Source organism: Curcuma longa, chromosome 11, assembly GCF_044706935.1.
Source record: "Curcuma longa cultivar G26 ecotype Majalengka, Jawa Barat chromosome 11, ITB_CL_G26_1.1, whole genome shotgun sequence".
Classification (NCBI taxonomy): Eukaryota; Viridiplantae; Streptophyta; class Magnoliopsida; order Zingiberales; family Zingiberaceae; genus Curcuma; species Curcuma longa.
The window spans coordinates 29,549,509-29,563,117 of NC_133871.1; the positions used below are offsets into that span (position 1 = coordinate 29,549,509).

At 37.2% G+C, this 13,609-nt stretch overlaps 2 protein-coding genes across 2 annotated transcripts; one reads left to right on the top strand and one right to left on the bottom strand.

Moving 5' to 3' along the window:
- Window positions 1-23: 23 nt before the first annotated feature.
- LOC141839376 (mitogen-activated protein kinase 2) lies at window positions 24-9,970 on the bottom strand. Its single transcript, XM_074727105.1, has 6 exons — window positions 9,673-9,970; window positions 5,698-5,827; window positions 4,214-4,351; window positions 1,458-1,790; window positions 563-746; window positions 24-488 (listed from the first exon to the last, which is right to left on the bottom strand). Exons 1-6 carry the CDS (start codon window positions 9,831-9,833, stop codon window positions 316-318), a joined length of 1,119 nt encoding a protein of 372 aa, XP_074583206.1. The 5' UTR covers window positions 9,834-9,970; the 3' UTR covers window positions 24-315.
- A 2,228-nt stretch (window positions 9,971-12,198) lies between these two features.
- LOC141839377 (zinc finger protein ZAT9-like) lies at window positions 12,199-13,512 on the top strand. Its single transcript, XM_074727107.1, has one exon. The coding sequence runs from the start codon at window positions 12,459-12,461 to the stop codon at window positions 13,365-13,367; it is 909 nt and encodes a 302-aa protein (XP_074583208.1). The 5' UTR covers window positions 12,199-12,458; the 3' UTR covers window positions 13,368-13,512.
- Window positions 13,513-13,609: the final 97 nt, after the last annotated feature.

Below are 13,609 nucleotides of genomic sequence, written 5' to 3' on the forward strand. Positions count from 1 at the left end.
GAACAAATACGAAAGGAAACAAATGGCAAATCAAGTTAAATATACAGTACTTATAACTTAATGATTATGTCTTCACAAGAACATGAAGGAGTTACTATAAACTACCACTTGCAGTAGATAGTAGAGCAAAGAAAAGAAACACAATATTACACGTGAAAACAGCACAAGGTTCTCGATGATAAATATAATCATAGATACGAATATTGAATTACCTTATTTTCGATGTGTTACCAAATGAGCAGTAACACTAAGCTATAGAAGGCTCGAGGACTGATCATAATTACAATTGAGATCATGGAGGTCGTGTGTTCTTAACTAACGAAGTGGATCTGGGTTGAACTTCAGTGATTCTCTCCAAATGAGTTCTTTGATGTCCTCTTCGGTGTAGGATGGATGTTCGAAGTCGAAGCTGAATGGAGTGGGGCAAACAGGTTCGTCGTTGATGATGTGGAGAGTCGACAAGTATGGATGGCAAATAGCTTCGTCAACTGCCATAACAAGATATATTTGAATGTGCACTTGAAATAGGAAACAGCTCTTTAGGAAGAACAACTAGAATTACCTGTGATTCTCTTGCTTGGATCAAATACAAGCATTTTCTCTAGCAAATCAATGGCTCCACTTGACATAGTGGGAAAGCGAGTACGAAAATCTTGCTTTGGATATTGAGGAAGTTGTCTCACGTATCGACGGGCGTTGTCGCTACGGAGAAATCCGAGGCTTGAGTCATCAGGTGAACCTATTAACTTACCATGTGAAAATGCAATGGAAATGTCAAATTATTAGCTACGAGAAGAAAGTTACCATAAGAAAATTATTAGTTTTATGACTGACCGATCTAGAGAGGCTTGTAATCTCATGAGCAAGAGATTTTTCAGATAAGAGAATAATAATCCTATGCATAAGACATCTTGATTCAATGATGCCACGATCCTCACAATGGAATTTCACTGTAGTTGGACAATTGCAAGTATAGTTTTGCTAGTTTGAGATGTTAATTGGGAAGATATCTCCATATTTGGTTTATTGATGTTTGGAAGTACAGTGGGTAGCGTGGTACATAACCAACCAATATATATGCTAATAAAAGCAATATCGCCGAGAAACAAGTGCAGCAAGAGCAAGCAAGAAACTAATTATTCATCAACTTATTGAGAAAGGCTTAACTCAGAGTTAAAAGTCAACACTCAGCAATCACTTGATCCACCCCATGAAAAGAGTTGCAGAATGGAATAAAGATACTTTCTATTGATGTAGAATACTTTACTGTCTGAGGATGGTTAGCAACGACCAAGCAGAAAAAAAAAAAATCTAAGAAACCTAAAAATCACCAAACTGAAACCTGAGTAAACAAACAGGTGCAATTTACTTGAAGAAGATCCATCTGTGAGTAAGCACTGTATGAAAATAAAAGAAAAATTAAAAAATATTTAAGAGTTGAATGCAGCTTAATTTACCTCAGTTATTAGCCTTAATTGATGAACGTAGTCTTTTCCTGGAAATAAAGGTTCTCTGGTCACAATTTCACCAAGTATGCACCCCACAGACCAAATGTCAATAGCAGCAGTATACTCTGAACAATTGAGAAGCAATTCAGGTGCTCGGTACCACCTAGTGACAACATATTCTGTCATGAAATCTGTCTCAGATGTTGTTCTTGCCAATCCAAAGTCTCCAATCTTAAGGTCACAATTTGCATTTAAGAGCAGATTGCTAGGCTTAAGATCACGGTGCAGAACATTTGCAGAATGCACATATTTCAGCCCTCTTAGTAACTGATAGAGAAAGAACTGCCAATAATAGATAATGTCAAGAAACAAAAAAATTGCTAGTTAGAATTGCAAGTTACCATGCAGCAATACAATAGAAAATTACACTGATTAATCATTTTCATAATTGAACTGAATTTATCTCAACAATTTGATGTCAACTACACAGATCTTATGGTCTATGTATGACTACTACTGTTAATGTTCCCTCTATCACTAATCTCAACTTTCAGTTTAATCAATTTAATCCCACCAATAGAATAAATCGATTGCCCTTGAACATGTTTATACCATCTCACCACATGATTAGATATATCTTGAAAAGATAACTGCTCGACGCATGGTTTAAAATTTCAATCGATCAGTACGATTGATATGTTATCTCAAAATTTGAGATCAGCTACATGAATCATATGTTCTATGCCAGACTATACTACTGTTAATGTTCCCTCTATCCCTAATCTTAACTTTCAGTGTAATCCATTTAATTCTTCTACCAATAGAATATATTGATTGGCCTTGAACATGTCTATACCATCTCACCCCATGATTAATTATATCTTGAAAAGATAACTACTTGAAGCATGGTTTAAAATTTCAATCAATCGGAATGAATGATATGCATTTGCCTATGGACCTAAATTGAAACCAACCATCACAGCAAAATTTAGATGTCTAGCCATGCCAACTACATGTAATACCGGTACTTGGTGACAAAAACCTTAGTTTCTGCCCACCCATATCAAGCAGAAAAATGTAAACCCCATGGAATCCAATTTAGATTGTTTAAAACAAAATTAAAACTAACTTAGATCTAATTCCAAATAATTATGCATATAATTTTAGTGTGGGATGTTTGTTTTACTTTTCTATTTCTATAAATATTTTAATTCAACTGACAATAAAATTGCTATATCTATGTTTTCAGAATTAAAGAAATGAAATAGGAGGTGATCAAAAGGTGAACCAAGAACATGTAGCATGGTCAGAATCATGTCAGTGTTGGCAGGTTTGGTGCTGAGATGGTACTGTTTCAAGTTAATACCAAAGTGGCATCGATACTGAAATTTTAAACCTTGAGTTGCTGCAGCAAAGTCTAAACAGAATGTAGTATATGAGGTATGTTTTAGCAATTTATCTTTAGTAGAGCATATATTTCATAATCATCTAACAAGGTTTGGGAATGATGTAAAGGTCAAAATGCAACAAGCACAACGATAATTGAAATCTGAATATTGCTGTCAGTGTAAGAAAGAAGTATATAAGAAGTGAAGGACTTTCAGAAATGGAGCAGAAGATCAAGAAAGTACCTCCAGATGAACTGGGTGTCAAAAGAAACTAGTCATAACAGAAGGGAAGTACTAAATTAGAGATTAAGCCAAGAACAAAGATTTGGATATATTCCCAATGTTATCATCAATATCTTCTATGGTCAATAAAAAGAGAATATAATGTCTGGTAGTTTTAGATCATTTAAGAGACCAGGAAACTTACTTCTTACTATCTCACAATTATTTGATGCAAAACGTCAGATTGCCTGGAATATTATTAGATGAAGTATATATGATTATATATTAAAATGAATTATTAAAGAACTTAAAAGATTAATTCCATTATTCATAGAAAATAGAAAATGGAATTCCACATGTGATACTTTCTAAAGTATTTTTGTTATTGCATGTGCTATTTAATTCTTTTAGTGTACGGCAACAATCTAAAAATGAATGAGATCTCCAAACATGACCCTTCTAATTGGGATGGAAACTCTTTTCTAGTTTCAATTATAATTTGCGTCAACTAGATAGCTCGCCTGGTAAGGACATTGTTTAAGAGTATAGTTGTTGACAGATATTTGGAATCATTTGCTGCCTTTGCCAATATAATATAATATTAATACTGGTAGTTGTACCTCCAATATATGCCCAAAAAGGACCTTTTATTCCAAACAAGAGATTATTCATAACTGTAATCCAGATGTCTGGTGTTCTGCTTGATGAAAGAGAAATATTAAGGTGTTTGGAAAACAAAGAAACTTCATTGTAAAAAAATAAACACAACGGCCTTTTAAGAACTGCATGCATTGATTAAATCAACTGGAAAGGACACTAAATGCTGGTGGTAAGGACAAGTTCAATAGACAGTTACAGGTAAAGTAGATAAAGTGGCAAGGTGAATCAAACATAAAAACTTTGGAGAACATTATTAGAAACCACAGAAAGGATTGAGTGTTCTTAGTTTAATGAAGTGTACTACTCTTAAAACACCCACTAACTAAGCAAGAATGGTCCAGAAGCAACAATGTCAAATTATTTGACCGAACAAGGATGTCAATTTTAAGATCTGACAAAATCCTATATGATCATCTCAAATATTGCATAGGACTAAAACAGCATTATATTCCTCTTTCAAGCAAATGTTGCATACAGAAATTGCTAGCATCAAACCTGGCAATGGTCATCTGTCAATGCTTGATTGGAGCGTATTATCTGGTGAAGGTCAGTATCCATTAATTCATAAACGATGTAAACATCATTGAAGTTTTCCCTGTTTGGAGGGCGTATGATGTCCTTAATTGCAATGACCTACAACAAAGAAACTCTTGGCAAGAATAAAAATTCAATTACAAAGTAACTCAGCAACAATTATCAAGCAAGGATGTGAATGGCAGAAAATATTTATTTTGCAAAGTCTAGAAGTAATTTGATCAAACCAAAAGAGTTAAAAATGATAATAAGCATAATTTGGCAATAGAATCTTCGTGAAATATGTTATTGAGAAAAAGTGGAATACTAAGACACAACACTAATCACTAGATTCTGCAGTTCTTTAACTGGCCATCTGAATCCGGAGCTTGCAGGAAAAAGTTTCAACACAAATCATATTTTCCCGATAAATACAGAATCAGTTTAGTTATTTCTCCAAGTAGAACAGAATACTACTCAACCACAATATAGAAGATTACACATGCAGCAAGGAGCAATACCATCCCCATTCCGTTTGCTAGAAATGACCTGCCAACCCTAAGTTATTAACTGCTAAAACCAAACAAAAGAACTAAGACCTGTTTATTGGAAACAACTCTGCATGCTAACTTATATGAAACAAACCTGCCTGAATCATCTATATGTAGAGAAGAATATTGTTTCAAACAAAGAAAGCAGTATCAATACAGTGCCTCTACCAATCTCTTCAAAGATATGAGTTGAAAAGAGGCATAACTAGGAGCAGCAACAATAGATAAAATTGAAACCATGGTCAACCATAGATAAAAATGGAACCATGGTCAACTATAACAAAGTGAATCATGTTGGATGCCCAAACCATGGCTTGCTTGATGCTGTCATTCTAGAGTATAGTTCATAATGCTCTACATTTCATCATCTTCTAATTCATAGAAATGCCTCAATGAGTCTGTTGTGCTCATCATTTTAGAGAGAAAGTGAATAAAAGTATTAAAGAGCAACAAACAAATAATAAATATTTACAAAATGAAGCCACATTAGGTATTCCAGATGGAATGCTAGAAGATCTCACGAATAAATGAAGCAGCACTGAATTAGCATTTAGCCAAAGGAATATATATCCTTCATCAGATAGAACTATACTTCATTGTGATCTATGAACATGAACGCATATTAGATTATTAATTTCTACTTGGTTGTAATTCTTAAGCTCAATGGTTCATGAAGTGAAGAATGTTGGAAAATGGTTATGAAGCAGATGATTATCAGAAGTCAAGCAAATTGTAAAACTAATGTGAATATTTCTTTTTGAAAACTAAACCAACGTGAACAAATGACAATGAGTAACTTGTGGAGAAGAGAACCAGGAAAAAAAATAGTAATTCAGTTGAAGCACCTCAGTGCCATAAACAGCTCTAGAGAATCTAGAATGTGAAGAAATCATGCCAAATTTGCACTAAACTTACATTTTCATGTCCCATGTGCCGAAGAAGTTTGATTTCTCGCAAGGTTCTTTTGGCATCAATTCTGTTATCAAATGCATTGCCAATCTTCTTTATGGCAACCTCTTCATTCGTCTGGGAATTTACTGCAGCACTAGAGACCAGGGGAACCAATAGCTCCATTAAATATTGGTAGTTTAGAAGAAAAAGAATATCAATAACTTCATCAAAAAGTAAATTATTCTGCAGCAAAAAATGAAGAAAAAAATTCCCATAATGCCATCTTGACTTTGGAAATTGCTTGCAAAAGTATTTAATGAAAAGACACGACTAGAAAAAAATAACCAATAAATTTTAAGTGAGACAAATCAATACTGAACCCAAATGCTTTTCCCAACCAGCTGTTGCAGCATAGACAAAAAATATGAACTATTTGATTATAACTTTACTATACTGAAAGCTTATGAGTTAAATTTGGTAGACATACACAGTGAGAGCATGGTATCAACCCATCTTATATATAAGGCTGCATTAGCACGGATTTATCAGATAATCATGACTATCAGACTTGTTTAATGGGGTTCAAGTAGGTGTGAAACAAGTATAGGAAGGGTTTAAGTGAAACGGTAGATACTCATCATTGGTATGGATGGTTTTGAGGTATAAGTAACCATATATCGCTATATTATTTCCATATATGCAAGATTTATTATGTATGTTCTACATAAATTTGATGGATATTGTGATTTTGTTGAGGATATCATTATTGAATCTTGACTTACATACTTCTAGAGATATTTTACTTTTGATAGATTCAATTAATTAATTTAGAGGTCAATTTGTTATTGTATTTAAATAGAGGTATTGAGATATGTTAAATGTCAAATTCGGGTTTGATCAAGTACCCATAGGTAGTGATGGAACAGGTGTCCATAACGTATGAGATGGGTAGGGATATAGATGTACCAAGTGGGTAAGCATATGGGTAGGGAGAAAGTCATGAGTACCCTACTTGTTGTGGCTCCTATTTACATGCTTAAAAGTATTGTAGAGTATAAGTACAACAATTAAAATCTTTTTATCCTTTTCATGAAAACTAATATATATTGGGATAGGCACATGGTCAAGTTGATTGGTAAGACAAGGAACTAAAGGGGAAAAAAAAGTAGGGTCGACAAGGCATACATTTAGTCCTCGTTTGTTATAAAGGAAACTGATAGGGAAAAGCAGGAAAAACCTTACCAAAAGAAATATTTTCGTTCAAATTGTTTTCTTTACCAAAGGCAAAAGGGAGGGGGGAAATTATTTTTTTTGTAAGATAAAAAATATAAATTAAAATAAATTTGAAAAGAATTTTATCCGAAAGAAAGCGACATAGAGAAAATCTAGAGAGAGTTTTTTCACAATTTTTTCCCTCCATCCTTTTTTTTTTTTTGTCAAAGGAGGCGCAGGAAAAGTGTAGCCAGAAAATTTTTTCTATCACAGTATTTTCCTTCCCTCATAGGAATCATACCCTTAAGCAAAAATAATGAAAACAAGAAAATATTAAAATTATATCTTACATCACAAGTTTGACATTGAAGATCACAAGGTATACATTTTCGTTTTTGTTAAAAAATTTACATCAGAGTTTTTTCCGGCATGAGAGAGAGATTAACAGCAAGGGAAAAAGGGATTTTTTTTGCAAGAACTACCTTTGTGTATGAACAAGAGAAGTATAATGGATGAAGCATGAATTAACAAAAGTTGTTAGTGCAATCGACCCTAAGTAATCGAGATTGATAACAAGTGTTGATGTTTGACAAAGAGTTTATGTTAGGATTTGTTATGTGTATGATATGTGTACAAAGTCATGCAAGACTTAGTAGATTTACACATGTAGATGACTTGGCATAGACAAGGTCAATGAGGACTCAATACTGAAGGTCCGTAAGAGAACGAAGACGGATGGTTACTCCATTTTTAGCGCGTAACTAAAGAATATGGGCATCCAAAAAAGAAACTTCAAAGTGCAACTAAGCCAAAGAAGGCAAACTACGTGAATAGAGCCTGAAGGATGGCATGTGGAGCGAAATGAGTGTTCAATGCATCCGAGGCACTAAAAACCTAATAAGAGCCTGAAGGATGAATGTTGTAAGGTAAACTCTTAGATGAGTTGAGAGATTGTAACTACGAAAAGGTAATCTTCAACTTAAGCAAAGGTTCAACCGCTAGGATGGTCGTAGTTGACGATCCAGTTGACTAAAGGTGGTCTTCATTAACTGGTGGGTGAGTCAACCAAGTAGTGGATTCAAGTGAATTAGCCAATGAATAGAAAGCTGTTGAGTCTGGGTTTTGTCTACTGATGAGACATTCTAGTCAGCTAATGGTGGCTACCAGGCAAATAACTCAAGTTGATCAACCAATGAACATGGCAACTTCCTACCCTATGATGCTACAATAGAAAAGTTGATTTGACAAGCAACAACGGTCTACATCAAGCTAATAATGGTGGATTTCAATCGACTGATCGACATTGGCATAACATAACGGTAAAGAATAGCTAAAGGTGTTTGAAGTTTATATAAAGAGGTCAAAGGAGTGATTTGAAGCTAACATTCACAACCTATATTTTTCATCATTTGAGCTCAATTGTACACTATCTTCCTCTCATTCTAAGCATTATTGTAATCACCATGTAAGATATTTCTCCACCTTCGAAAGAAGTCCAAGAAAGAGAAAAGCTAGTGGGCCTTTCAGAAGTAACCCACCGAAGAGTCATAAGCTGTGGAGTAGGAACAAAGGTTTTGAACCACATATATCGGACGTATTAGCATTGGTGTGTTCTAATTGTTTTATTTCCGTTGTGCTAACAAATTGCATTAGAACTTGCTAAGCCATTAGAAAGTGCACAAGCTAACATCACAAGAAGAATCCCTATTCACCCCCTCCACACACACGCTCTAGCTTTTTGACCATTGGTCACAAGGGTTGTAACAAAAGCCAAATGTTAAATTTTGATAAAACAAAGAGCTTGTGTAGGAAGTTTTGCAACATGTAGAAAAATTTATGGTGGAAGAAAATTTTGTGAGGGGACAAATGTTGTCTCACTTTGTATACTACTCTATTTTGACCCCAGTACACTTGAAATTGAACAAAACATACTAATCCTTTGTCAATAGGAACAAGCACCATCAAATCACCTGAAACTATTTATGCTTTACCAGCACTCAAGATCTAGGCACATGTTTTATATCTCATCATGAGGAAAAATAGAACAAAATCAGCCAGCTAGGGATTGATGTAGCTATAGTCAACCACAACAAAGAACTAAACAGACTCATGAAACACTTAATTTAAACATAGTAAGTTGACTAGCCCAAGAACATATTAGCAATCTTCAAATACTAAATATGCAGAAAAAGGTCCGACTACAAGTCACCACTATTATCAGTAGACCATAAAATCACATGTCGGGTTGCTAAGTAAAATAGAAAAAGTCTAGCATGCTAATTGTACATCATAGACAAAAACCCACTAATATGATCAGACAGTAAGAAGAAGCTCACAGAAAGCAGTAGCTGAATTATACAAATGGCATGAATAACCCATTCCGCAAAGATTTCGAGATAAAAACTACGGTCCCCAAATGTATGTAAACTCAACCACAACATCCTGTAAAAAGAACAGATTAAGAAAGAGACTTGCTGCCTATCATCCCAAGCCTGAAAAACTTTCTTTGGAAATATTCGATTTCAAGATCGTCTCACTACCGCCAGCACAGAAGTGTTGTATTTTGCTACAATATATAATTGTTGCCTCAAGAAAACTCTTTGGATTTGTATCCTTCATAATGCAAAGTCAATGCTACTGAATCAAGAATCGTCGTACCAGAACCCACTCTCTCTTCACCCTTCCAGCTACCCCAATCCAGACACAGAGCAAAAAAGAAAAACAAGCAAAGAGAAAAGGAACTCGAATCAGCTACAGTGGTACGAAGGTGGGAACTTTTGGACTCACCAAACGATGCCATAGGCGCCGCGGCCGATGGGGCGAAGCGGGGGCACGTACTTCGCGGTGACCTCGAATATGTTTCCGTACACATTGTACTGGACGTATCGTCCTCCATGGGTGAGGATTCTCCTGATGTTGCCCTCCCCAGAGGCGGCGGCGGACTCCATGCCAAGGGCTTCTCCAGCAGAGATGGGAGCAAAAAGGGAGAGGGTAAGGCCGGATCTTGTGAAGGAGAAGGCGGGGCGAAGGGGAAAAGGCAAGGAGGAAAGGGGATTCCCGTGATCGCCAAACGAAAAGTCGGAGCTTGCTTGCTTTCCTCTGCGCTGCTGGTGCTCTCTCGTGCAAGATTTTTGACTGCAACAGAACGTCCGTCCAAACACTGCGAAGACTCGCTCTGATTATTCATTATTTATTGGAGAAAAATTGCCGGTTACCTTCTTTTTCCATAATTTAAAATATTACATTCTACTCCTAATAGTTTATAAAATATAACAAAAATATTCTTGATTAATCTGATAAGTAAGACTTGAATAGTAATATTTGCTATAACGCCCGTTCTTTTTAGCTATTTTGAAATAGTTTGAATGGTTGTAAAAAAAAAGTAAATAAAAGGTAACGTGGTCAAATTTTCCTTTTGTTCAAAGTTCTCATTTCACATTTACTAAAATTGCTTGACCGTAGGCGCATAAAAAATTACATTAGTTTGCTATGCTGCGCGACGGTTTCCTACACGATTCGTACGTTGGAATCCGATACCGGCCGGTGTGCTGGTGAATTGGCCGTCGATCGGGTCCGGTTCGGCAGCCGACGATGGCCGGACGGCGACGCGATGACGGCGGGAACAGCAGCGGATCGGCGGAAGAAAACACTTTGCATTCTCAGTTTTAGACGGTCAGATTTTCACGATCACAGTGTCGCGGACGCGCGCATAGGAAACCGTCGCGCAGCAGATCAAAATTCTATATATATTGTGAGAAGTCGAGTCAACGATCTCGTGGCTATCCAACGTTGACCAGATTCAGTGTTATGACTTTTAAACTTTAATATATTTTATTTATTTAGCGAAGGTCGTTCAGGTCTTCTTATGCCTTGTGTGGATCTTTGTTGGATCCAAAGCTAATGCTCCGTGTTCAAGTGAGACACGGCGTGGACCTATTACGCGTACCAAATTTTTTAGGTTATGTTTGGTTCGATATGATTCTATATGGATCATGTTGTTGAAATGGAATCTCAGCGAAATCGAGATATTGCTATAGTTTTTCGATTTACTTCTTTACAGATGATCATGAAATTTACCATGTGAAATCGTTGGGATGGTAAATTTCATTTTTTTTGTTGAAGTGTTGGCCATAACACATGGATGCCAATTTGTTATAAGCTAAGCTCAGTGTGACTAGCCTCCTATAAGATCTAAACCAAATATTAGGGATGCTAATTTGAGTAAGTCGGTTAAATTCAAATAGGATCGAAACAAGAATATTCTAAAACAATCTTAATCCAAATCCGAAAATAACTTAAAAATTTAAAATCCCACCAACTTGAATAATCCAACCGACTCAATTAAAAAAGATTTTTTAATTTTTTTTATAATTTCACTTTTATCTAAATACTTCATCATTATTATATTAATCTTTTACTATTAATGTATATAAAATATCTTAATTTTTAAAATAAAATTTGATTTAACTTTAAGAGAATCCTTAAACTTTAAATTCAAGTTAATAGTTAACTTAAATCCAACCTAAATCCCAAAATCTCAACTCAAACTTAATATTTTTAAGATTGATTCAGATCGGATTGATGGTTGATGGGTCGGATTTAATTTTCACACCCCAATCAAATATGGTATAAATTGAATGAAATCGAACTAAATGCTCTACGCACCTCATTTACGTTCCATCCTATCCATCTCATTTTCATTAACCTATTTCAAATAAATAAATTATTTTAAATAAAAAACTCCCTTGCCTCTTTGTGTGTTGTCCTAATTGAAACTAATTAAAACTCACAAGCTTTACATTTCCTACAAATAATAAACACCCTGCCTTGCTTACATTTCCTACACCAACAACAAACAGAGTGCCATGAATCCCCTTAAAAACCCTGAGAAAAAAAGTTAAATAATAATAATAATAAATGATATTGCCAACTTTTTTTTTTAATCTATCTATATGTGAAATGCTCTGTCAAATGAAGAAGAAAATTAAGCAATATTGAGCTGTCATTATTTAAGATCTGATGCATGTTGATATATTTTAATAAACAGATGATAATACATCTGCTTCTTGCCACACATATCTGCTTCCTCTCCTGCAGATTCCTTCCTAACTGAGTGTTAGTTACCTATCAACATTCTTATGACCAGTAGCAAATGGTTGGGCAACTCATTTTGGTATGTGATCATGAATATTATTATCATTTATTTTCTTTTATTTTTCATTATTATATAAATATATAAATTTTATATATATTTATTTATTTATAAATAATACAAAGCATGGTTGATATCTTAACATCCATTGATTTGTCTGATTAACTTTTACAAGAGAAGCAACAGCTCACACTTCATCTTGCATTAACTCTTCTTCTATTGTTTCTTGACTTTCTCTGCTAATTCTCCTGCTTCCTCTTGTGGCTTTTAGTTGGCAGAGAGGAGGAGGAGAAGGAGGAGGCTTCTCCTTCTCAGTCCTCACGACCAACTTTGTTCCTCTGGCGCTCTGTTTCTGATGATGGAACAGTGAAGTAATTGGTTCGGAAGGTTTTCAAGATCTCAGCTTTTTGATCGGGGAAGCATGGAGAAGCATAGGTGCAAGCAGTGCTATCGCCGGTTCGCCAGCGGCCGCGCCCTCGCCGGCCACATGCGGTCTCACTCTGTGGCAGCCAAGGCGAGCCGCCGCCGTTTCCTTCCCTCCCCCTCGGTTTCCTCGTCCTCGCTTCCTCCCGCGAAGGGGTGCGCGGGGGGCGGGGAGAGTGGGAGGAGGATGAGCGCTGAGCTGTCGTCCTCCCGCGAGAGCGACGCCGAGTCGTCGCTGAACCGCAGGCCGAAGCGCTTCCGCGGCGTCGACGTGGGGGATGAGCCGCACAGCTCCGTGTCCGATGGGTCGGCCGAGGAGGACGTCGCCCGCTGGCTGGTGATGCTGTCGCGCGACGCGTGGTCCAGGCGCGACGCGAAGGGCGGCCCGCAATCCGGAGGCGGCGATGGAGGAGGAGAAGAGTGCGAGGTCGGGGAGGATGGGGGCGGATCCAGATCACCGTCGAGGCGACTGATGGAGTTCCGGTGCGAGACGAGCTGGGCGGCGGCTTGCCATTCCCAAAAAGCTCACCGCGGCCACAAGATGGGCGGCATGAAACAAGTGCCAGTTCCCGATGGCGATGAGGATTTCTCCGGCAGCGGCGCCGCCGCCCATGGACAAGAAGCAAAGCTCTGGGAATGCCCCTATTGCAACCGGGTGTTCCGCTCCGGTCAGGCCCTCGGCGGCCACAAAAGATCCCATCTTTACTCCTCCACCGCCATCGCCACAACCGCTTCGCTCGAAACTCATCTTCCTAGTCCCCACTCCGCCTTCCCCGCTGCAACCACAGCGGCTTCAAATAACAACGAGACCAGAAGAACCAGAATAGATCTCAACCTCCCCGCTCCTCTCGAGGGAGAGGCGGAGCTCTCCGCCCTCTCCGTGGCGATGGATTTGGCAAGCAAGTGAAGCGAAGACACAAAAAAGACACCAATTCAGAGCAATTGGGGGCAAATTCTGCTGCGCTAAACGTCAAATTCCATAAAAAAAACTTCATCTTTGAACTCGCTTACATCAGTTCATACTTTATCGCATTCTTTTGTTGTTTCAGTGAATCCAGTTTCGTCTATCGCTAAAAATCAACAGCAGTTTAGTCTCCTGCCGTAAATTAGCCTTCAAATCGTTGCAGTGACTAAACACTAAACGGCAAA

Bases quoted from the DNA above. Each gene is read 5' to 3' on its own strand.
- LOC141839376 (XM_074727105.1), bottom strand. From the start codon at position 9,833: ATGGAGTCCGCCGCCGCCTCTGGGGAGGGCAACATCAGGAGAATCCTC. The intron at 5,828-9,672 runs GTGAGTCCAAAA...CCTGGTCTCTAG, and splicing joins GGCGCCTATGGCATCGTTTG to TGCTGCAGTAAATTCCCAGA. The intron at 747-1,457 runs GTAAATTAAGCT...TCACATGGTAAG, and splicing joins AATTAAGGCTAATAACTGAG to TTAATAGGTTCACCTGATGA.
- LOC141839377 (XM_074727107.1), top strand. From the start codon at position 12,459: ATGGAGAAGCATAGGTGCAAGCAGTGCTATCGCCGGTTCGCCAGCGGC.